Here is a 26903-nt window from a genome sequence, read left to right on the forward strand (position 1 = left end):
CTGCTTCCAAACACATCTTTCTCTCTCTGATTCACTGACATAACCATCCCCCAATTCTACAACGAGTCAAACCTCCATCTGAAGACAAAGTTCTAGTGGTAGAGCGTCTGCCCGGAGAGAGGAACGTCCGGGTTTCGATCCTTGGCTGTGTCATCCCAAAAGACGTCAAAAGATGGTACTTCTTGTTACCCTACCTGGAGCTCAGCATTATGGGGATACAACAAGGACTGGTCGGCTCGGAGGCAGTATACTGTGTCTGAGTGGGGTATTCATGTTAAACTTTGGCATGGTATTTCAGTGGGCTAGCACTATAAGATTGAAATTAGTCCGGACTAGCACAAGCAGCCACACATGCACGTCGCTATATAAGCGTAATAATCTTGAATACGACGTTAAACCCCATTTCACTTCGCCTAATTTCAAAAATCGATTGACAGACAAACTAATTCTGGACAATTTCTGATAAAACCCTTGCTTCCCCATGCAGTGTTCAGTGAGACAATACAGGCCCTAGATCTCAAGCCCTGAGACAACAGAGGACTGTTGGTGGTTTCCATTACCACTAAACCACACCCAATGGAGCTTGTTCCTGGGAGGAGATATCAATGGTTACAAGAGTAGTGCCATGGTTACAAGAGTAGTGCCACCAGGGACGAGATGGCACCAAAGGTCACCAAGCCCTGCTCCCTTGCCCATGAAAGTGTGCTTGCTGTCACTACACACAAGATAGCACTGGGGTTGTACAGCCAGGCTCTGTTATCCTCACCCAGTATGATAGACGCATGTGACGCGAGGCAGGCAGATACCATTATTCTGGCGCCGGCGCCATGCTGGGGCCAGAGGTGCACAGAATCAGCCACTTATGTATTTGCTACAGATAGTTTCTGTATTACTGTTTATAACCGATATATTTGCCAGAGTTTGAACTTCAAAGTATTTGGACATTTCTTTGGCACATTCTATTACCTCACTGTAAATATTCTGTTCCAAATTTAACATTTAACGACCTAAGAAAAGCTGTACAGATATTTCCTGTATGTGACTATTTCAAGCCTGCTACTGGAGTCTGTGCCAAAACCTACACTACTAGCCTGAACATGGCTGTCCGCATCATTGTCTGGAGATTTTAGTGTTATCATATAGACTATTATTTACTGAGTTCACTGACTGAACACACTTTTACCAGACTCGGCCTTTGACTAGCGTTTTGTTTGTTTGTTGTTGTTCAACGCTGCACTCAACCATATTCCAGCTATATGACAATGGTCTGTAAATAATCGAGTCTGGACCAGACAATCCAATGATTCACATCAAGAGCATTGATCCACCAAACTGGAATACGATGACATGAATCAACCAAGTCAGCGAGTCTGACCACCCGATCCCGTTAGTCAGCCGTTACGACAAGCATAGCCACCTTTTATGGCAAACATAGGTTGGTGAAGACCTATTCTACCCGGATCTTCACGGGTGTTCGGACTAGCGGGTAGAGTTACAGACTGCTACTGGGAAGAAACACAGTACTGTGGTTACAACATGTTGACGTCATGTGACACCCTGGATCCTTACAGCAGTCCAGCATGTGACAGACTGCTGTGATGGTGACAGGCTGGCTGTACATTGGAGTCTGACAGAGCATGTGATTTACATGTTATTGGTTGTTACAAACTAGCTTCAAAGTGGTGGACCATGGTGGTGGGTGCAACGGATACCAGATCATAACTCTCAGGGTGTACTCACATTCTACAGAGTTCATTTAGGGTGTACTTACAACGTACAGAGTTCAGTCAGGGTGTACTCACATTGTAATGCTAGAGCACAGAGTTCAATCAGGGTGTACTTAAAATGTACAGAGTTCAATCAGGGTGTACTCACATTGTAATGCTAGAGCACAGAGTTCAATCAGGGTGTACTTACAATGTACAGAGTTCAATCAGAGTGTACTCACACTGTAATGTTAGAGCACAGAGTTCAATCAGGGTGTACTTACAATGTACAGAGTTCAATCAGGGTGTACTCACACTGTAATGTTAGAGCACAGAGTTCAATCAGGGTGTACTTACAATGTACAGAGTTCAATCAGGGTGTACTTACAATGTACAGAGTTCAATCAGGTTGTACTCACATTGTAATGCTAGAGCACAGAGTTCAATCAGGGTGTTCTCACATTCTACAGAGTTCAATCAGGGTGTACTTACAATGCACAGAGTTCAATCAGGGTGTACTCACATTGTAATGCTAGAGCACAGAGTTCAATCAGGGTGTACTCACATTCTACAGAGTTCAATCAGGGTGTACTTACAATGTACAGAGTTCAATCAGGGTGTACTTACATTGTAATGCTAGAGGAGGGTTCTATCAGGGTGTACTTACATTGTTATGCTAGAGGAGGGTTCTATCAGGGTGTACTTACATTGTTATGCTAGAGGAGGGTTCTATCAGGGTGTACTTACATTGTTATGCTAGAGGAGGGTTCTATCAGGGTGTACTTACATTGTAATGCTAGATCACAGAGTTCAATCAGGGTGTACTTACATTGTAATGCTAGAGCAGGTTTCAATCAGGGTGTACTTACATTGTAATGCTAGAGCAGGGTTCAAACATGGTGTACTTACATTGTAATGCTAGAGCAGGTTTCAATCAGGGTGTACTCACATCGAATGCTAGAGCACAGAGTTCAATCAGGGTGTACTCACATTGTAATGCTAGAGGAGGGTTCAATCAGGGTGTACTCACATTGTAATGCTAGAGCACAGAGTTCAATCAGGGTGTACTCACATTGTAATGCTAGAGAAGGGTTCAATCAGGGTGTACTCACATTGTAATGCTAGAGCACAGAGTTTAATCAGGGTGTACTCACATTGTAATGCTAGAGCACAGAGTTTAATCAGGGTGTACTCACATTGTAATGCTAGATCACAGAGTTCAATCAGGGTGTACTCACATTGTAATGCTAGATCACAGAGTTCAATCAGGGTGTACTCACATTGTAATGCTAGAGCACAGAGTTCAATCAGGGTGTACTCACATTGTAATGCGAGATCACATAGTTCAATCAGGGTGTACTCACATTGTAATGCTAGATCACATAGTTCAATCAAGGTGTACTCACATTGTAATGCTAGATCACAGAGTTCAATCAGGGTGTACTCACATTGTAATGCTAGATCACATAGTTCAATCAGGGTGTACTCACATTGTAATGCTAGATCACATAGTTCAATCAAGGTGTACTAACATTGAAATGCTAGAACACAGAGTTCAATCAGGGTGTACTCACATTGTAATGCTAGATCACATAGTTCAATCAAGGTGTACTCACATTGAAATGCTAGAGCACAGAGTTCAATCAGGGTGTACTCACATTTTAATGCTAGATCACAGAGTTCAATCAGGGTGTACTCACATTGTAATGCTAGATCACAGAGTTCAATCAGGGTGTACTCACATTGTAATGCTAGATCACAGAGTTCAATCAGGGTGTACTCAGATTGTAATGCTAGATCACAGAGTTCAATCAAGGTGTACTCACATTGTAATGCTAGATCACAGAGTTCAATCAGGGTGTACTCACATTGTAATGCTAGATCACATAGTTCAATCAAGGTGTTCTCACATTGTAATGCTAGAGCACAGAGTTCAATCAGGGTGTACTCACATTGTAATGCTAGATCACAGAGTTCAATCAAGGTGTACTCACATTGAAATGCTAGAGCACAGAGTTCAATCAAGGTGTACTCACATTGTAATGCTAGAGCACAGAGTTCAATCAGGGTGTACTCACATTGTAATGCTAGATCACATAGTTCAATCAAGGTGTACTCACATTGAAATACTAGAGCACAGAGTTCAATCAGGGTGTACTCACATTGAAATGCTAGAGCACAGAGTTCAATCAGGGTGTACTCAAATTGTAATGCTAGATCACAGAGTTCAATCAAGGTGTACTCACATTGTAATGCTAGAGCACAGAGTTCAATCAGGGTGTACTCACATTGTAATGCTAGATCACATAGTTCAATCAAGGTGTACTCACATTGAAATGCTAGAGCACAGAGTTCAATCAGGGTGTACTCACATTTTAATGCTAGATCACAGAGTTCAATCAGGGTGTACTCACATTGTAATGCTAGATCACAGAGTTCAATCAGGGTGTACTCACATTGTAATGCTAGATCACATAGTTCAATCAGAGTGTACTCACATTGTAATGCTAGAGGAGGGTTCAATCAGGGTGTACTCACATTGTAATGCTAGAGCACAGAGTTCAATCAGTGTGTCTTCAGTCAGAGGCAAGCGGTTGTGGAAAATGTCCTGTTTCAACTGAAGGAAGAACTGATACCTGAAACAAAGAGGAGACACTCACTTGTTGCTGAGCACATCAACCTTGAACCTCCTTCGACCTCCCCCACAAAACAAACCCATCCCCATGAGTCTGTGGAGTGTTGTTTCTTTTGGCAATGATGTTACAAGAGATAACTGGCATCAGGACATTTGACTGATTTACCAACCTTTGATGGGACATTTCTCTATATCATTACCAATTTTGAAAAAAATCTGACTTGCTTATAGCAACCCTTTCACATCAAACAGCACAAAATAAGTATCACAATATGCATCGATATGTTAAGTTTTTGGCTTGGTTTGCTTTGTTGTTTAACACCACACTCAACAATATTCCAGCTCTATGACAGTGGTCTGTAAATTTTCGCATCTGGACCAGACAATCCAGTGATTGACATGATCATTGATCCACGCAACTGGGAGATGATGGCTTGAATCAACTGAGTCAGCGAGCCTGACCACCTGGTCATGTTAGTTGCAATTTACGACAAGCAAAGTCACCTCTTACAACAAGTATATCGTGACTCCTTTGGTAAACATGGCAGCTGAACTTTATTATCTGAACCACAATACAGACACAATCACTGTACATTTTCAAAGCTGCATAATATTTGTTATTTAGCATTTTTGAACGAAGGCAGGAACCCATAATAGCCCTACAATACCCCCACAGTACCCCCATAATACACCTTCAGTACCTCAATAATACCCCCACAGTACTCCCATAATACCCCAACAGTACTCCCATAATACCCCTACAGTGCCCCCATAATACACCTTCAGTACCTCAATAATACTCCCACAGTACTCCCATAATACCCCAACAGTACTCCCATAATACCCCTACAGTGCCCCCACAATACCCCTACAGTACTCCCATAATACCCCAACAGTACTCCCATAATACCCCTACAGTGCCCCCATAATACACCTACAGTACCCCCACAATACCCCTACAGTACTCCCATAATACCCCTACAGTAACCCCATAATACCCCTACAGTGCCCCCCTACAATACCCCCACAGTACCCCCATAATACACCTTCAGTACCTCAATAATACTCCCACAGTACTCCCATAATACCCCAACAGTACTCCCATAATACCCCTACATTGCCCCCATAATACCCCTACAGTACCCCCACAATACCCCTACATTACTCCCATAATACCCCTACAGTAACCCCATAATACCCCTACAGTACTCCCATAATACCCCTACAGTGCCCCCATAATACCCCTACAGTACTCCCATAATACCCCTACAGTACCCCCATAATACCCCTACAGTGCCCCCATAATACCCCTACAGTGCCCCCATAATACCCCTACAGTAACCCCATAATACCCCAACAGTACCCCCATAATACCCCTACAGTGCCCCCATAATACCCCTACAGTAACCCCATAATACCCCAACAGTACTCCCATAATACCCCTACATTGCCCCCATAATACCCCTACAGTACCCCCACAATACCCCTACATTACTCCCATAATACCCCTACAGTAACCCCATAATACCCCTACAGTACTCCCATAATACCCCTACAGTGCCCCCACAGTACCCCTACAGTGCCCCCATAATACCCCTACAGTACTCCCATAATACCCCTACAGTGCTCCCATAATACCCCTACAGTACCCCCATAATACCCCCATAATACCCCTACAGTGCCCCCATAATACCCCTACAGTAACCCCATAATACCCCTACAGTACTCCCATAATACCCCTACAGTAACCCCAAAATACCCCTACAGTGCCCCCATAATACCCCTACAGTACTCCCATAATACCCCTACAGTACTCCCATAATACCCCTACAGTACCCCCATAATACCCCTACAGTACCCCCATAATACCCCTACAGTGCCCCCATAATACCCCTACAGTGCCCCCATAATACCCCTACAGTAACCCCATAATACCCCTACAGTACCCCCATAATACCCCTACAGTGCCCCCATAATACCCCTACAGTGCCCCCATAATACCCCTACAGTAACCCCATAATACCCCTACAGTGCCCCCATAATACCCCTACAGTACTCCCATAATACCCCTACAGTACTCCCATAATACCCCTACAGTACCCCCATAATACCCCTACAGTACCCCCATAATACCCCTACAGTGCCCCCATAATACCCCTACAGTGCCCCCATAATACCCCTACAGTAACCCGTTAATACCCGACCAATAAGTCCAACACACAGAACTTACCTTGTTAATTCTTCCCGGAGGTTATTTGGCTCAGATGAATAAAACTTGACTCGAAATCGGAATGTATAGGGAGGGCCAACTGCAAACAAACCATCCACTGATGAGTCGACGATTTCAGTTTTAATAACAATATACGCCCCATGAATTTCTTTGAAAAAACAGAAGTGATAATGATAATGATTGAAAATAATAATCAAATTAAATTGAAATAATAACAAAGAAATAATTACGACTTAACATGCTTAATGAAGATGGACAATTGAAAGTTCCATTACCACTTTTCAGAAATAATATCAGAATGAAAATATCAAAAAAAGTTTAAAATGGTGAGTTGATGGTGAAGTAAATGTGAATGTATTCTACACTAGTGTTGGTGACCCCTCGGCTTGCACTGACAATCTATGCACAAACATGCTAAACTGGCAATCAACAACACAGGAACTGATAATTCACAATTTCATAATTCAGTCCTAAATTACCATCAACATTATTATTAATAAGGGTAGGGGTCATGCAATTATTAACCTTATTCAGCCTGTTAAATCTCCAGGGGTTTGGACCAAGAGCAAATCAAGAGTAGAAAGTAGAAAAATACAAACATTATATTCAGAAAGATTAAAGACTCAATTAATATTGAACATGTCTCATGAAGAAAGACAAAATCATTATTTCGTCCCTGGAGTAGTTGCTGGGTCTCTAAAATGATTAAAACAAAATGAAAATCTATGACCACATCCAGTTTTAATCATATCAATATTTTAAGATAAAAAAATATAAAATATAATAAGCAGATAAATGGAAAAAATCTAATATTTTATAAACAACACTAAATTAGAATTTACATGAAATAAACAAGACACAAAAATACTACAAACAGCTAATTTAATTGGGCAAACTGCATAACTTACATCTTAAGTTTGCATGTGATAAACCTTTTTTGTATAGCTGTTTCCATGGCAACTGTCACATCAATTAAGGTGTGTTAATCAATGCACTGCTTTTGAAGGGCAAGGTGAGAATTATTTCATGTGACCAGACGTTGAACATTAGTAGTGAGTGAGTGAGTACGGTTTTACGCCGCTTTTAGCAATATTCCAGCAATATCACGGCGGGGGACACCAGAAATGGGCTTCACACATTGTACCCATGTTGGGAATCGAACCCAGGTCTTAGACGTGACGAGCGAACGCTTTAACCACTAGGCTACCCGACCGCCCTTGAACATTAGTAAGCAGAGTGGTGTTGATGTGTGTGGTGTGATCTGTCTGAGTCACACATTACCGTGCATGCTTGCACTGCCACTCAACGTGTACCACTCCAGTGAAGTCAGGAAAACCATTGCGACTCTAGAAATATACTGTCTAGTTTCGCTTCAGCTAGGTCTGCATTGATCAAACTACTGTTACATAGGATCAATTCTGACACGATATTATTTGTCAATCATAGTTTTCTTATTTGCAAAATCAAAATCAGCAAAACTTAAACCCATCTTCAACTGCTCTTTGGCCTGTAAATAACTGAGTCTGGATCAGACAATCCTGTGATTAACAGACAATCATTCACACAAACTGTAACCACACAGCAATAGAAACTAACAATTTTAGTCCACTTGTCCTTATAATGATAACATTTAGCAAAATCCTTAAAAATGGTAAAATTTCTACAAGTCCTTATATCTAACTATTGGGCAGTTTGGCAACTGACTTAACTGACTAGTGCCAACTTCTATCATTGCCACATGATTCGAGTCAGCTCTGTATGGGCCACATCTCTGTACTTACCGTACTTGACGTAATAAGCGCCCAGGGTGCTCTCAAAATTAAAAATATGGGGCTCTTATTAGAATATTATTTTGGTGAAAAAAACAGAGTTGAAATATAAATTTCATGGTTTATGCTGACAGCCTTAAATGTTTATATACGACAGATATATTTTTCCAGAATTTAATTGCCCATAATTGAGGGTGAATATTACACATGAGTGCGTACTATACACGAATAAATAGGTCTTGTGTACATTGATCAATCGGAAGGGGTGCTAATTTGGATTGTTCACTAGCCAATATATTAGCAAATATCGCCATGGGCGCTTATTACGTCGAATGCGGTATTTGTGATGTGTTTCCCATTGCCTGTTACAAGAAGCCTGTACAGTGCGATTACCAATGAAGCATACCGTCAAAAGGTTCAACTCATTTTTTTATTTGCCCTTGCAACACTGATTCGTACAATAACAGTGTTCTGCAAGCAAAGCCTTACAGTCAAGGTGCTGTCATTCTTGTATCATGAGCTTTAACAACAGGTTGTATCATGTCGCACTCAGCAATATTCCAGCTATATTTAAGCGGTCTGTAAATATCTGAGTCTGGACCATACAAGCTAGTGATTGACATCATGAGCATCGATCTATGCAATTGGGATACGATGACATGCATCAACCAAGTCACCGACTCGGGCTACTCGATCCCGTTGGTCGCCTCTTACGACAAGAATGGGTTGCTGAAAGCCAATTCTAACCCGGATTTTTGAGGGCATATTTTTTAACACCAGGTAAACTTTTCAACATTCATGTAAAACAGTTTTACTTTCAGCACACAAAGTGAAGCAAAACGCTGACACCAGCGTGGAAATGAAGGCACAATCAGCAGTTGCCAAGGTTTGAGTAAGACACAAGACGAACAGTGTTCAAAATCATGGATGAAAACCAAGGGTCCCTTGGCTATAGTGTCAAACATTACAAATCAAGGGACTAAAAACTAAAGCAAAATTATTTTAAAAAAAAACAGGCTGGCAATAAACCTTAGGGACCAAGATTACCATGAACTTCATAATTCTGAACACTGTGAACAGCCATTGTCATGCCATTACCGCTCCTCCACTGACAATCTTCTCTCTTCACTGGAGGGAGCACTGTTTTATGCCACATCACAGTGAAAACCACACACCTCACCCATGTGGGGATTTGAACTCAGTTCATCAGCATGATGAGCCAATGGGCGACGCTGCTCCCATTCTACAGGAGTCAGTGAATTGGGTTTTACACGACTTTCAGCAATATTACAGCAACACTCGGTGGTGGGCACCAGAAATGAGCTTCACACATTGCACCCATGTGAGGAATCGAACCCAGGCCTGTAACAACCGAGCCTCCCCGCTAGCCCTGGCTATCGATATAGATGTTAGAGATCGACAACCGTTAACTAAACATTGATCAATTATCAATAAATATAGGATAAGTAACTTGCAGCAAATATACAAAATCGACAAAAACATAATATTTCACGTCACTGGTGAGGGGTGACACATTTATGCATGGATTACTTTGTGGACATCACAAAATCAGTTGCTTTTTGTCTTAAGCAGTGGACAAATACAAGTCCCCTTCTGTAACTTTCTTTATTTCATCACAATAGTTTAAGTAAGATATTATTGTTGACACAATTTTTCATATAAATTATTGTTAATATTTCTTCACATCAACAATAATTCCGATTATCAATGTTTTTAGCTAGCCCTACTCCCCACCGCTGCCCCAGTCTACACAGGAACTAACCACTAATTCTAGCTGTTTGCTTGTTGGTTGTTTAATGCCACACTCCGCAATATTCCATATGACGGTCTGTAAATAATTGAATCTTGACCAGACAATCCAGTGATTGATAACACGAGCATGGATCCTGGCAATTATGATCCGAAGACGTGCATTATGCTAGGTCTGTGTTGTGGAAGAGAAGCCAGGACTATGTCCTTGTCTGACAAGCCCGACTCTCATCCAGTGAGTGAGTGAGTGAGTGAGTTGGGTTTAACGCCCCTTTTAACAGTATTCCAGTCATATCACGGCGTGTCAGCTTAATGTGGGAGGAAAGGCCCAAGAGATGCAGGTCTCAGACGTTTACCACTTCGGTGAAACCCACGAGCACGGGTATGGTGCTGACAAACCTAGAAACATAATCGGGGCAAACCGGGATTCTAACCCACAATCATAGGTTTCTGGCGTGCCGAAGGGACGCAACTCTGCACAGCGAATTGCAGTGCCTTAGACGACTGGGCCACCCGTGCCCCCCATATTTTCATTGAATGACATACCTGTAGACCTAACGTAAGGATACAATGTATGAGTAAACCTTCCCATGTGTTACAAAGTGCCGAATGTTGTGCAGCATGTTTTTCTGCAAAATTCCTAACACACCAGGAACCCCTGATAAACTTCGGGACATTTTTATTAAAAGTAGTTCCTGCTAGATCAACTCATTTGCATATTTATCGGACCCTGATACCAGTTTATATGATTGGTTTATTTATGATCAGGTAAGCCTGAAATGATTTCAACTGAACACTGTACACAATTCGTCTCCTCTGTCAAACAAGTCTAACTTCTTGCATTAGAGAAGGTTTGTTTGTCACCTCACTCACCAATATTCCAGCTATATGACGGTCAGTAAATAATCAAGTCTGGACCAAGCAATCCAGTGATTGACATCATGAGCATCGATCCATGCAAATTGGGATGCGATGACATGCATTAACCATATCAGCGAGTCTTACGACAAGAAAAGTCACCTTTTACGGCAAGCATGGCTTGCTGAAGACCTATTGTACCCATCTTCATGGGTATTTCTTCACGACAGGAGAAGCTGATAAAATGATAATTAATTACTCAGGTAACAGTGACAGATGGAATTGGACAGATAGTTTTCATCCTTGCAGCTAATATATCCTGAATGGCCAGATCAGATAGTTTTCATCCTTGCAGCTAATATATCCTGAATGGCTAGATTGTTCGGTGCCCATATTGTTAATACCGACTCACATATTGCTAAAGAGCTCATATTAGGTGATGTATGATCATTCACAAAGTATTGACGTGATGTGAAAAAGCCATACCACACTGAAAGCTGTGACAGCTAGATAAGGCAGAAAAAGAATGAAGATTTGTCAGAAATTGAAAGATATTAGAGAAGAAAACACCACAAATGACCAAACAGCAAACTGCGCCATTACACACATGACTCTGAATAAGTGTCTGATTGCTCAGGCTCGTTGGCATCGCCATCAGTATCCAGCCAATAGGGATCTGTGTAAATAATCAGAATCAACAAATCAGAGGACAGGTAACAGAAGAGCATGCTGAAATACAGTTGTATCTGCAAGGCAAGCATGAGAACAGGACCCGGAGACGTCCACATATAACAAACAATCTGTGCTGTAAATTTACTTTAAATATATACAACAAAGTTAAAAAACGATCTGAATACCTGTGCAAAAGAGAAAATGTTAAATATGGATAGACAATATTTGAAATAATTTCTGGAAAAACTTTTGTGTATTAAAGTATTTACTTTAAATAGCAACTCATTTCTTAACAAGGTGGTTGCTGATATTTTCAGACAGTTGTCTTGTTTCAATGTTTCAAGCATCTTCAACACGGACAGGATGAAAGTGTGGACCCTGACCTCACCAGACCTCACCTGACATCTACTGCAGGCAACTGAAGGCCACATCTTTGCCCAATACCTATCAGCCTATAGGTTGGCTAGAATCAATGTTTGATAGGCATTTCTTAGAAGTTGATGGAAGACAAGTAGACACAATCGATGGAAAACAACTTATTACTTTCTTTACTGCAAATAGCGTCGTTTTGGTACAGATCCTTATACCATTGTCAAGCAGGGCAAGGATTTCTACTGAACTTAATTACAGTAACACAATGAAGTTTTTATATATAAACTGTGTCTACATCGGCTATTAGAAGCTGGGTAGCCCTGTCTTAAATCAAGTTTGGGGTACCGGCGACCACACCACCTGAGTTCCCGAAGGGGTAAAACCCAACATGAGAACCTTGCATCCTTCCCAAACAAACTTGGTTGACATGGTTAATCTCATTCTACATGGGTAGTATTTTGATAAGGTTACAACTTATTTGTTCATAGAGTCAAGGAGGGGACTAACGACATGTTTTACTGCCGAAATAATAAAAAGGTGATAAGCTGTATATTCCACATCAAATAAACAAAGTATGTCCCAGTCAGAGATTGGCTCCTGTTTGTGTCTTGCAGTGGATCTTATGTGGGAAGAGAAATGCAAGATTACAAAGGGAGGTTGTTTAATATTTTCAGTTTTCAAATTATTACATGATAAAACATACTTATGGGGATTCTATACTACTCAAAAGAAGTTAAGGACCACAATTCTTTCATATAAGCATGACAGATTACCTACAGTGATATGAAAGAAGCGGGTGTTCTTTAACTTCTTTGAGTGGTATGGCACATTTACAAACTCTCCCAGAGAATCCACACAATTTGTCAAGAGGATCAAAATCTGACTTAGTACAGAAGTATGGAGTAAACTAGCACCAAAGAGTGAGAAGACCTTCGTTACCCAATACAGATATATAGTACACAGTTCTGCAACACGACAGAGGAACCAGACACCTAACTAGCATGTGGCGCCCATCAATAACCACCAGATGAGCTCCAGATGGAGTAGATGGGGGAACATGGGGGATGAAATCATGACCCAACTTCTTCCGTATTTGTCTAATCTTCCTGTCAATTTACAATGTCAATTTCAGCAGTCCAGCCAAGTTTGTTTTGCCAATTGACAAACAAATACCTCGTCATCTAGCTTGTGCTGGTGAACTGAACCCCTAACATCACTGATTTATCCGAAACCCATTACGCTCCCTGGATTTCAAAAGCGATTGCCATGTGGTTTCACATCAAAGTCTGAAAGTTCACAGAAAATGGTACCTTGTTGAAAATTTCCGATGACATCAATTTTAGAAACAACCCTGCTGCATTGACTTTCTTATTTGTCAAAGAGGTAAAAAGTTACTAAAGTAATGAAGTTTTGAATTTGATGAGAATGACTGAGGACATCATCCCGTTTGTTCGCAGACACCCGTGAGACAACGGCCATGTTGGTTTGAACAAGAAGGACATACTCACTCTTCACTTGTTTGCGGATCTGCTTGGTGGGATCCAGCCAATGCTGCAACAACATACAGTAAAACATGTCACATGGCACAGCTTTTAGCACAATAATATTACAACGGGGGACACCAGAAATCAGTCCGCACATCGCACCAATGTGGGTAATAGAGTGAGTGAGTTTGTTTTTACGCCGCTTTTAGCAATATTCCAGCAATATCACGGCGGGGGACACCAGAAATGGGCTTCACACATTGTACCCATGTCGGGAATCGAACCCGGGTCTTCGGCGAGACGAGCGAACGCTTTAACCACTAGGCTACCCGACCGCCCTGTGGGTAATAGAACCAGGGCCTTCAGTGTGACGAGCGAGCGCTTTAACACTTGGGCTACCCCACCGCTACTGTCTAACAAAAAACATACATCAGAAGGGCTGGCTGTCAATACAGATCATAGAGTTCGATAACTGTTATTAAATATCAATCAATTATCAATAAATATCAGAGAAGAAACTTAGAGCAAATATGCAAAGAAGTCCAAAAGAAATCAACACACTTCATGCCACTGGTGAGTGGTGACACATTCATGCATGGATTACACTGTGGTCATTTAACAAAAACAGTTGCTTTCTGTCTTTGGCAATTAAGACGATTGATAATAACAAGTCTGTTTTGGTAAATTTAAACTTTATTTCATCACTACTGGTTATGTAGGATATTACTGATGACACAATTTTCATATCAATAACCGTTAATATTTCTTCCCATTGACGATAATTCTGATTATCGATCTTTTTAACCAGCCCTATACATCAGGTACCATTCCATACATGCATGGGTGGATCAGCACTTGTTCAGCTACACCCGGGCTGTGTGATTAGTCTGGACCAGACAAACCAGTGCTTGATACCATGAGCAACAATCACACAATAAAACACCATCACAGAGGAAATTGTCATCAATTGTGACACACAATGTCACAAAAACCTGTAATGAATTCTAAATCAGACAAACCAGTGGTTGACAGCATGAACAACACCCTTTCCCCTTACCACACATACCCCCCTGAAGATCTGAGTTAGACTTCGTTTCAGCAACCCATGCTGTCAGAAGAGGTGACCAACTTAAGTGGTCAGGCTCACTGACTTGGTTGATACATGTTCAGGGCTAATTCTAGGGTTTGGCCTTGTGCTTAATAAAGACCCCATTTTCAAATACAATGGGGCAATTTAACATGGTGCTGTATGGGCAAGTGTGGGCGTACCTCCAGAATATATGAAAGTTTCACATAAAGAGTAAGAAGATTCCTAGAGTGAACCCTGCATGTTATCATATCCAAAGTGCGCAAATCGATGCTCATGATGTCAATCACTGGATTGTCTGGTCCAGACTCAATTATTTACAGACCGCTGTCAAAAAGCTGGAATATTGCTGAGTGCGGCTTTTACGGATAAAGAAAATCAGGCGCCCATGTAGAGAAGGTGGACTCACATTGACGTTGTGGACGTCGGTGTACTGAAGCCCGAAGTAGTCCTTCTCTATGATGTCCAGGTAGTAGAAGATCTGCTCCATCAGCTCGCCGCCATTGGACTTTTTCTGTAACACAGAAATACAGATTGTCAGCATCCCTCAGGTGTTCACTTGTGATGTGAGAACAAAGTAAGTACCAACTAAGTGCTGTTCCAATTCACTGATACATACGATATCATTGATACTCAGGTATATACTATACTTGAATCGTCAGTTTGTGAGATCACGATATGCTATAAATAGAACAGAAGCCAATAGAGTTACCTCCCATATGGCAGAAGTAGCATAGCGCCACCTGTAGGCATGGCAGATTACAAGAACGTGGTGGCTGAGGACGCACCGACTATTACATTCAATAAAGAGGTTTAAGAGCTGTATTTCCGAGATTTTATCATTTCTTACTATTTGATGTGGGGTATTGTTATACCAGTAGTATCGTCAGTCAGTATCGTGATACAAATCGTATCGCAAGATACCAGGCGATACTCAGCTCTAGTAAGTATTCTACCATACTAATAAATGATGCCACCTCCTCAAACTTAATATGCGGTATGTCATCATTTTGCAGGATATTTATATATCAGTAAATTTTTAATGTCTATTCTACATGTTCTATATTGATGCAAATTTATGAATATCAATAATAAATTCCTGATTCTCTCCCACAGGGGGCACGGGTGGACCAGTAGTCTAAGGCGCCGCGATTCGCTGTGCAGAGTTGCATCCCTTGGGCACGCCAGAAACCTGATTGTGAGTTCGAATCCTGGTTCACCCCGATTAAGTTTCTAGGTTTGTCAGCACCATACCCGTGCTCGTGGGTTTCACCGAAGTGGTAAACGTCTGAGACCTGCATCACCTCGGGCTTTCCTCCCACATTAAGCTGACACTCCGTAATATAACTGGAATACTGTTTAAAGCGGCTTTAAACCCAACTCACTCACTGCCCCACTGCCACAGAAATGTCTACCTACATTCAGAGTACCATAGTTAAGATGAGAAGGGAGAAAATTCAATTCTAAACACTTTAAGGACAGCCTAGCTCATGTTTATCATTAAATTGATTAACTGCATAGGATGAATACACAATGAATACACAATGCCATTTAGCTTTCGGCCATGGGAGCCGTGCCAATATGCACTTGTCAGAGGGGTACACAAAGTATGTGATCTAGACTACTATTTGTCAGAAGCCTCAGTGACTGAGTGGGTTAGATCGCTGACTTTGTGTGCTGGCGATTAGGTGCCTCCCCATGCTCACTCTGGCAGTGTGGGTTTGAATCCCGGAAAAGTATGAGAATCTGTACTTTACTAAGAAAGTGTTGTCCCAAATATAACATTTGTTACAACTGCATAGGAATTCTTTTATCTGTACACATACAGAACAACTGATGTTATTATTAATTGATATATTGATATACTATACATGCTATATCAACACTAAACTTTCCTGTAAATGACACTCCTTATATAGGATCATACTTTTTGACTGACCACAAAGTGACAGGTTTAGGTTTGAACGAGCTAATAATGTTAATATAATTTAGTTCACAGATAATAAACTTGCACAGTGGCTCATTTCATAACTCTGATGTATTCACACTTCATATCCTACACAAGCAGCTATAATGTAACTGTTGCCATGGTTACTGAGCCTGGTATATGGGATGACACTAATTTGTGTGGGGAAGGAGAGAGAGAATCCATCCCAGTTGTCTGTTGCTTACAATAGCTGAGTCAGCAATTCTTCACACACATCAACAACACACACATCCATGCATATCTCCACTGACTATGTGATCTGCAAGTAAGCATGGTAAGACTTTTAGGACTTGGTATGTAGCCACATCACTGTGATATATAGCCACATCATGATATACATCGCCACAACACCATGATATATAATGGAACATCATCAAGAAATATAGCCACAGCACCTGGCTATGTTACCACAAATTATGAGACAAATGTATTGTGATACATAGCCACATAACCGTGTTACATCCCCACAATTAGGATACTGGTCTTTCCATTGTCTAATTAATAGGCACCACTTGCAGCTATAATTAACATTCAGCTGTCCTGATAGGGATCCAGGCTATCAGTGTGACAGTAGGGTCATGATACAACACATCAAGGCTTGCCCTTGTGCCGGACAGGTCAGTCATCAGGCCTCTATCACCAACAGGCTGTCTAATTAGCAGGAGAAAGATTTCACATGTCTGAGCAAGTCCAAGTTTTCTTTGGATGATATAAGAAGAAATCTTTTCAATCTGAAACAACTTTACTACAGCATGCAAGAAGATGTGTGCAAGGTGAGAGTGACTCGTGTGAGCTACGTGTCCAGGTCCCGCCACTGTCTTACACCACCACAGTCTACAGCACCTTCCACACAGTGTCACACGGACTCTACAGCACCTTCCACACTGTGTCACACGGACTCTACAGCACCTTCCACACAGTGTCACACGGACTCTACAGCACCTTCCACACAGTGTCACACGGACTCTACAGCACCTTCCACACAGTGTCACACGGACTCTACAGCACCTTCCACACAGTGTCACACGGACTCTACAGCACCTTCCACACAGTGTCACATGGACTCCTGGCAGGTGCAAACTCCCAAACACAATCTTGTCCATGTGGAACCCCCTGAATACAATCTTGTCCATGTGCAAACTCCCAAACACAATCTTGTCCATGTGCAAACGCCCAACACAATCTTATCCATGTGCAAACTCCCAAACACTTATTTTGTCCTGTGCAAACTCCCGAACACAATCTTGTCCATGTGCAAACTCCCAAACACTATCTTGTCCTGTGCAAACCCCCGAACACAATTTTGTCCATGTGCAAACCCCCGAACACAATCTTGTCCATGTGCAAACTCCCGAACACAATCTTTTACATGTGCAACCCCCTGAACACAATCTTGTCCATGTGCAAACTCCTGAACACAATCTTGTCCATGTGCAAACTCCCGAACACAATCTTGTGCATGTTCAAGTCATCCCTATCCTCAACAGTCAGCTCTGGTCAACATGGCCCTAACTACAATTAAATATTTAACCCCTTATCTCTCCACCTCCAATTAGCTCTTGCCCTTGGAGAAACACACAGTGCAGGAAGGAGGAGCAAGTGTCAATAACAAGATGATAAACTTGGAAAGAAAGATGCAAGATAAACAAGTATTTGTCACAGAAGTGACGAAATGTCCCCCGCCTGTATATACACCAAAATACCAAATATTAAGACAATCCAGCGATTAGTTCTTGAGATATCGCGGCAACACCGTTTTCCAACTCCAAAAGCAGATTTGCCTGCTGTGACCTTGAAAATAGGGTCAACTGTGTGTCATTCGGGATGCAGCATATATTTTTACTGCTTCCATTCCCTACATTTGTGCATTGCGAAAAACCCTGCTGTTCTCTCAGTAATGTCCTCTGATCCAGGCACAGGTATACGACCATCAAATATTTACAACATTGAATCAACTGGATATCTCCTCTTTCCAGATGCTTTGTTTGTTGTTTAATAACAACTAGCTATATGATGGCGGTAAGTAAATAATCAAGTCTGGACCAGACAATCCAGTGATTGGTGTCATGAGCATCGATCCACGCAATTGGGATCGATGACATGCATTAACCAAGTCAGCGAGCTTGACCACCCGATCCCATTAGTTGCCTCTTATGACAAGCATAGTCATCTTTAACTGCAAGAATGGGTTGCTGAAGATCTATTCTACCCCGGATCTTCACAGGTCCTTTCCAGACGCTTGTTGCAAGGACAAAGGGCCAGGTGTCTACCTCCATCTCTTCCTACAGCAGTTCAACTCTCTAACAAACTGGAGTCCTTTATAAACCCACAATAGGTCTTCACCAACCCATGCTTGCCGTAAAAGGCGACTTTGCTTGTCTCAAATGTAACAGGATTGGGTGGTCAGACTCGCTGACTAGTTGGTGCATGGCATAGAATCCCAATTGCGTAGATCGGTGATCATGATGTCAATCACTGGATTGTCTTGTCAAGACACGATTATTTACAGACCGCTATCATATAGCTGGAATAATGCCGAGTATCAAACAATAAACAAACTATAAGCATAGCTTGTGAAAGCAAATAGGACGTTGGTTTAACTGGCCTGGGCCTACTGTGGTAAATCCAAGACTTGCTTCGTTTAGGGCTATCTGGCAATAGCATTACAGCTACAGAGTTGGGTGGCAGGGAATATAATAAGGTTCAGGGAGTCCGAGACAGATTACTTGCCTCACAGCATATTACAACATTTAGTTTTAGTTTTGCAACGAACTGGAAACTTGTTTCTTCTTATCAGCATTGAATTATTCATCTCTGCTATACAGCTGTAGTTCAAAAGGGCTCCATTGTTAGATTATTAAACACTGTCATTCAAATACAAAAAACATTGTTCCCAAATTTATTCTACCTTGAAATATCAAGCTATTCTACTCAATACTTCGACATATTCATGAAGCAGAAACTGCAACGTGCTCTGAATATTTTATTGGACTTTCTCACTGACATAGACAATGAGTGACTATGCTAGTCATGTTTGTTGGCTGCCTAATGCCACACTCGGCCATATTCAGCTGCCTGATGGCATGTCTGTAGGTATTCGAGTCTGGACCAGATAATCCTGTGAATGACATCATGACCATCAATCCACGCAACTGGGATACGATGACATACATCAACCCAGTCAGCGAGTCCGACCACCCGATCCCGCTAGTCGCCTCTTACGCCAAGGACCAATTCCAACCTGGAATCTCCACAGGAGCTTTTACACTGTCGAACCTTCACCATTGGACTGAATCACCTGACTAGTTTAATGTAATTCAATCCAGTAAAACTTAGTTTGTTACCATGGAAACAAGACCCCCCCCCCCCCCCCCCCCCCAGTGGGGCACATTAGAATTTTGTTTGTTCATTTAAGGATTGACAGTGTATTTATTTCAGTTCGTTGAGGTATCGAAAAAACGGTGTGCAAACTGTATGAATCCGTGTAGCATAATTTTTTTAACTAAGTCACCACAAGTTCACCGGAACCTTTTCTAATTGGAAGCACTAAAAAGGAAGTAGCCTGGTTCAGGTGCCACTTGTAAATTGTTACGCGTTCCTCTGCCAAGTGGTAAACATTTAGGTAATTCTGATAACCGGTTCTCAGGCACCACTACGTAGATCATTTTGTAGAAAATCCAAAATAGCATAACAATTTTAGTATTTTGTTAATATGATCATAAAGTTGCATAGAAAATATTAAAAAAAATATTATATGATCCACATATGGACACTACAACCCATCTGTGTTTTAAGTTATACACTGGCAATGAACATGATGAAAGTAACCTGTACGTGGGTGGGTAAAGTTCAACTTGTTGCCAAAGAAACAACAAAAGGCAATCGTCTGATATTATATGCAAAGTTTCATAATGAAATATCAAAACGGTTTCCAAGTTATGCTCTGGAAAAGGAACGGACAGAACCCACTTTGTGATGGGAGATAAGAATGGTGGGGTCCCAGGGTCCCAGGGTCCCGGGTCCGAGTCTTCTCTCTACATTTAACATCAGGTAACAACAAGGGCTACTCATACAGACTTTCATGCATGGTTTCAATCACTTAAGTCTGACACAGGTGAGAGCTGGAGGAATCACATGGTGTCCAGTACCACCAGCCACAAAGGTCAAATGTCCAAGTTGAGGTTTACCTGGTGGCCATGCTATCTGCTACAACTACAAGAGATATCTACTGCCACAGATGTAAGGGAGGTATGCTGACCACACACAAATCAGGTTGATGAAAAGATCTGCTCAGTCTACATCAATACTGACGTGGCTCTCAGAAATGTGTGTCTAAGATGCACAACTGTATAGTGAGTGAGTGAGTGAGTGAGTGAGTGAGTGAGTGAGTGAGTGAGTGAGTGAGTGAGGTTTTACGCAGCTTTTAGCAATATTCCAGCAATATCATGGCGGGGAACACCAGAAATGGGCTTCACACATTGTACCCATGTCGGGAATCGAACCCGGGTCTTCAGCGTGACGAGCGAACGCTTTAACCACAAGGCTACCCGACCGCCCCCACAACTGTATAGAATGGATATTCATTGTACCAAGTTCTTGACAAACAAGTATAAAGTCCTGTAATGAAAGTAATGATCCAATCTGGCCGTCCACTACTTCATTACTGTACAGGACCCTTACATTTCTTGTCGACCCATGAAGATCCGGGGTAGAATAGGTCTGCAGCAACCCATGCTTGCTGTAAAAGGTGACTGTGCTTTTCGTAACAGGCGACTTATAGGATCGGGTGGTCAGGCTCGCTGACTGGGTTGATGCATGTCATCGATCCCAATTGATCGATGATCATGATATTAATCACTGGATTGTCTGGTCCAGACTTGATCATTTACAGACCGCGGTCATATAGCTGGAATATTGCTGAGTGTGGCGTTAAACAACAAACAAACCAACCAACATTTCTTGTCCACAACCTCAGACATGTTTCTAGGATAGCAATCACAATATTAATGGCAAGCACCCGAAACGGACTGGTTTGTTTGTTGTTTAATGCTGTACAAAGCAATATTCCAGCGGTCTGTAAATAATCAAGTGTGGACCAGACAATCCAGTGATTGACATCATGAACATTGATTCCACGTTATTGGGATTCGAGGACATACATCAACCAAGTCAGCGAGTGATCCCGTTAGTTGATCCATAGGATACAGTTCATTACAAGTTATATTGGTGTTAAAACATGTGAATAATAACCGAATCTGTTCAACCAGCAGCTTTAGCAGATTCTCAAGTTTGTCAGGGTTGGCCATCACAGTGCCCTCTACCATCATGTGTCTGCCCCACAATATCCCAGCTGGGATTTTATAACAATTGATTCGGGGTTGTTATTCGCATTCAGAATAAATATCAACTTGTGAAATGAAAGTACAGTATCAAAACGTATCACACCCATAGTACCATATTCGACGTAATAAGCGTCCGGGGCGCTCTCAAAATTAGAAATAGGGGGCTCTTATTAGAATATTACTTTGGTGAAAAAAAACATTGTTGAAAGATAAATTTCGTTGTTTATGCTGAAATGTTTATGTACGACAGATATATTTTTCCAGAATTTAATTGCCCATAAATAAGGGTGCATATAACACACGTGTGCGTACCATACCGAACAAATAAGTCTTGTGTACATTGATCAATCGGAAGGGATGCAAATTGGGCTTGTTCACTAGCCAATATATCAGCAAATATCGCCGTGGGCGCTTATTAGAGTGGGGCGCTTATTACGTCGAATACGGTATTTGGATACATATCATATCGCAACCAGACCGTATACATGGTATAGTTCCACCTCTATCTGCCACTGCAAACTTAATTAAACTTTGTCATCATGATTATAACTGTGCCATTGAAACTCCACTTCAAGCATTTTGAACCCTGCAGTTGGTCTGAATTTAAACATCAACTGACACATGTAACATTACTGATCTTGTAACAAACTAGGGGCCTGCCATGCATACGATCAATAGCAATGTTTGTCAAAAAATTCTTCACAGATTAACGCCAAACAAATCGGGTCAGCGCACCAACGATCCAAGATGCTCCGATGTTGAAATTCTTGTGTTGAGCATCGCGAGTTACCGTCTACAAGCATTGTGGCCTAACAGGCGCAATCATACACCACTAACACCAGCCATATGGCCACAGAGGACACAGAGTAAATAGTCCTTGTCAAACAATCTGGATGGTCCTCACAAAGCGTGTTGATATCATTGCAGAGACTGCGATCAGCCTCCTTTGCTTGTGGTCAAATAGTTTCTGTACAGTGATACTCCTATGGCATTTTAAGTGGACGGCATAATGGGTCACCTTGCCCAAACCCACCACATTTCATCGCCCTAACCTTTGACCTTTACAAACTTAGGTAACACTGTTGTAGACGTTATCATTAATCAAACTCATCACAGCATGTAAATAACTTGATGGTTGGGATCTAATTAATAACTTATAATGCATGCAACTAGCAGAATGTTCAAATCTGATAACTTGGTTTCTATTATATTTTGGATAGTCATCACTATCTGTTTGTTATTGCACTTTTTTTGGTAATCCGATCGGTGCCAAGGTACGTAACTGATTAAGAATTTTCACAAAAAAATCTTCAACATCGGCCCTTACTTCAGATGAAGGAAACAACAAAAAGTCACACACAAAAACTATAGACAAATGACATACATAATTCAACTTCACATAAAAGAATGCAAGAAGTGAGCTGTACATGCTGTATGGGGACAAAAAGGACATCTCTAAACTTGGTTTCAACAGTCAGATGTACTACCAGTACAATGTTAAGGCGCATGGCACACAGATTAACCATAGTAATATGAAAGAATGGAGTGGTCCTTAACTTCTTTTCGTAGTATATAGGTGATCCTCAACTGGCATGACAGATTAACTGTAGTAATATGAAAGAATGGAGTGGTCAATAACTTCTTTTCGTAGTATATAGGTGATCCTCAACTGGCATGACAGATTAACTGTAGTAATATGAAAGAATGGAGTGGTCCTTAACTTCTTTTTCGTAGCATATCTAGAGGTGATCCTCAACTGGCATGACAGATTAACTGTAGTAATATGAAAGAATGGAGTGGTCAATAACTTCTTTTTCGTAGCATATCTAGAGGTGATCCTCAACTGGCATGACAGATTAACTGTAGTAATATGAAAGAATGGAGTGGTCCTTAACTTCTTTTCCCCAGTATATAGGTGATCCTTGACTTCTTTTCCGTAGTATATAGGTGATCCTCAACTGGCATGACAGATTAACTGTAGTAATATGAAAGAATGGAGTGGTCCTTAACTTCTTTTTCGTAGCATATGTAGAGGTGATCCTCAACTGGCATGACAGATTAACTGTAGTAATATGAAAGAATGGAGTGGTCAATAACTTCTTTTTCGTAGCATATCTAGAGGTGATCCTCAACTGGCATGACAGATTAACTGTAGTAATATGAAAGAATGGAGTGGTCAATAACTTCTTTTTCGTAGCATATCTAGAGGTGATCCTCAACTGGCATGACAGATTAACTGTAGTAATATGAAAGAATGGAGTGGTCCTTAACTTCTTTTCCCCAGTATATAGGTGATCCTTGACTTCTTTTCCGTAGTATATAGGTGATCCTCAACTGGCATGACAGATTAACTGTAGTAATATGAAAGAATGGAGTGGTCAATAACTTCTTTTCGTAGTATATAGGTGATCCTCAACTGGCATGACAGATTAACTGCAGTAACATGAAAGAATGGAGTGGTCCTTAACTTCTTTTTCGTAGCATATCTAGAGGTGATCCTCAACTGGCATGACAGATTAACTGTAGTAATATGAAAGAATGGAGTGGTCAATAACTTCTTGTTCGTAGTATATAGGTGATCCTTAACTTCTTGTTCGTAGTATATAGGTGATCCTTAACTTCTTGTTCGTAGTATATAGGTGATCCTTGACTTCTTTTCCCTAGTATATAGGTGATCCTCAACTGGCATGACAGATTAACTGTAGTAATATTAAAGAATGGAGTGGTCCTTAACTTCTTTTCCCTAGTATATAGGTGATCCATAACTTCTTGTTCGTAGTATATAGGTGATCCTCAACTGGCATGACAGATTAACTGTAGTAATATGAAAGAATGGAGTGGTCCTTAACTTCTTTTCCCTAGTATATAGGTGATCCTTGACTTCTTTTCCCTAGTATATAGGTGATCCTCAACTGGCATGACAGATTAACTGTAGTAATATGAAAGAATGGAGTGGTCCTTAACTTCTTTTCCCTAGTATATAGGTGATCCTTGACTTCTTTTCCCTAGTATGTAGGTGATCCTCAACTGGCATGACAGATTAACTATAGTAATATGAAAGAATGGAGTGGTCCTTAACTTCTTTTCCCTAGTATATAGGTGATCCTAAACTGGCATGACAGATTAACTATAGTAATATGAAAGAATGGAGTGGTCCTTAACATCTATTTCGTAGTACGTATCAGTATGATATCCGTGACTGCCCTGGGATAATGGACTTCACTGTTGTAACCAGGCAAGAGCTCCGTGTCAACTACTACCACCAGACACATCAAAAGGCCATAACAGCTACGACAAGTCGTCTTATTATTTTTTTACGGGTCGCTGATCAAATTCTGGCGTATTTGACCTAACAAAGGTGACAGGCACTCAGTCATGTAAATATCGTAAAAGAGACAAATGGATTAGCGGGACAGTAAGCGTCACAATAGCTCACTTTAACACAAACACAAGTCAATCCCAGCTGAATGCATCGCTTGCTGTTACAGTTGTTAGAATTGGAGGATTATCTGCTGTTGACGGAGGCCATTGTTGGGCCGCAGGGTGACATGTGGTCAGAGAGTTGTGGCAATTACTGATGGGCGATACGGTCATTATTCAGCATATCATATACATAAAGCATATTGTACACTTTCTACCAGTTCAACATGGGCGATACGTCATTATTCAGTATACATATATCAAATATATGTACACTGATCATGCTGATTGTACACTTTCTACCCATTCAACATGGGTGATACAGTCCAGTGCAGGAGTCTGGCCTCCATCTATGAATCAGTACAACTTGATATCAATATATAGCACCAAGAAGTGGTTGACACATATTCACATCCACATGCACAAAGAATATAGTGAGTGAGTACGGTTTTAAGCCCCTTTTAGCAAAATTCCAGCAATATCACGTCGGGGGACACCAGAAATTGGCTTCACACATTGTACCCATGTTGGGAATCGAACCCGGGTCTTCGGCGTGACGAGCGAGAGCTTTAACCACTAGGCTACCCGACCACCCCTTTACAGCAGAGAAGAGCTCACGCTAACAGGCTCGGATCTGTGACTTCACCATGTCCACACGACGACAACAGACAAACACACTGCACACCAGTAATCTTCTCTTTCAAAAGCTCTCAAACGTCAAGACGCCTTGAACTTAACAAAACACCTTTTTCTAAAATCTTGAAAAAATGTTCAAAGAAACTTCTAAGATGGGGACAAAAAAGGCCTGCACTTCCACCCCTGGAGTCCCGGAGTCCCGGAGTAGTGAGGTAGTGGTGGTAGTGGTTGCAGTGGTTGCAGTGGTTGCGGTACCAGCCAGGAATGTAAGCTTCCCAAGGCCATGTTGAATCTCTTCCATGGGACAGCATTCTGACCTTCACGGCATGCACCCTCCAAGTCTTGAAATCATCAGAATTAGTCTCCCCAAAGAACAGGAAGCCCCTGCCTTTACAGTGCACCACCACAAATCCTCGTGTTCACACCATGCATGTCTAACACACCACCCCATGCATTGCAGGGAGGTTTTCAAGCTAAGACCACGACATGGATGGTGGTAAATATTTTTCTGTAGTCTCTCAGGGAATTCCTCCCCATACTTGATGGCAACATTTACACAAGATGTATGGAAAGGTCTTACGACCTTTGGGATAACCATAAGCTTCTGTCTTGGCAGACTACACCAATGCTCCATCTTGTAACCTGCATCACTAATGCTGATTGATAACCCATACACAAAAAATATTGAAATTCAAAATCTACCTGAACTTCTATACACGCATGGAAAAATATTTTCAGTTTTATTTTGATAATGCACCAGTCTACTGGCCTACCAATCCTAATACTGAATGAATGGTCTATTTTTTCTTCAGGAGATAAACCTAATTCAGTTATAAATTAAGACATGTTTGAGATGGTTTATTGTTGAATAAACACTGCAAAATGTTACATTAATAACCTACACTAACACGTTATATTCAGGGGTTTTATCAACA

General features: G+C 41.4%; 1 protein-coding gene across 3 annotated transcripts in view; it reads right to left on the reverse strand.

The window, feature by feature from the left end:
• Window positions 1-26903, reverse strand: part of LOC124141590 (band 4.1-like protein 5) — a 90786-nt gene that overhangs the window by 33986 nt on the left and 29897 nt on the right. For 2 of the 3 annotated variants that reach the window (XM_048383207.1, XM_048383205.1), the window contains exons 2-6: window positions 14993-15097; window positions 13521-13563; window positions 11576-11644; window positions 6572-6650; window positions 4245-4342 (exon numbers count right to left, since the gene is read on the reverse strand). In XM_048383207.1, coding sequence (XP_048239164.1) covers window positions 4245-4342; window positions 6572-6650; window positions 11576-11644; window positions 13521-13563; window positions 14993-15097 — 394 coding nt within the window. The remainder of the gene's footprint in view (window positions 1-4244; window positions 4343-6571; window positions 6651-11575; window positions 11645-13520; window positions 13564-14992; window positions 15098-26903) is intronic. The other variant, XM_048383206.1, reaches the window with a different exon arrangement.

The sequence above is a fragment of the Haliotis rufescens genome, unplaced genomic scaffold, assembly GCF_023055435.1.
Source record: "Haliotis rufescens isolate VD_foot unplaced genomic scaffold, xgHalRufe1.0.p SCAF_46, whole genome shotgun sequence".
Taxonomy (NCBI): domain Eukaryota; kingdom Metazoa; phylum Mollusca; class Gastropoda; order Lepetellida; family Haliotidae; genus Haliotis; species Haliotis rufescens.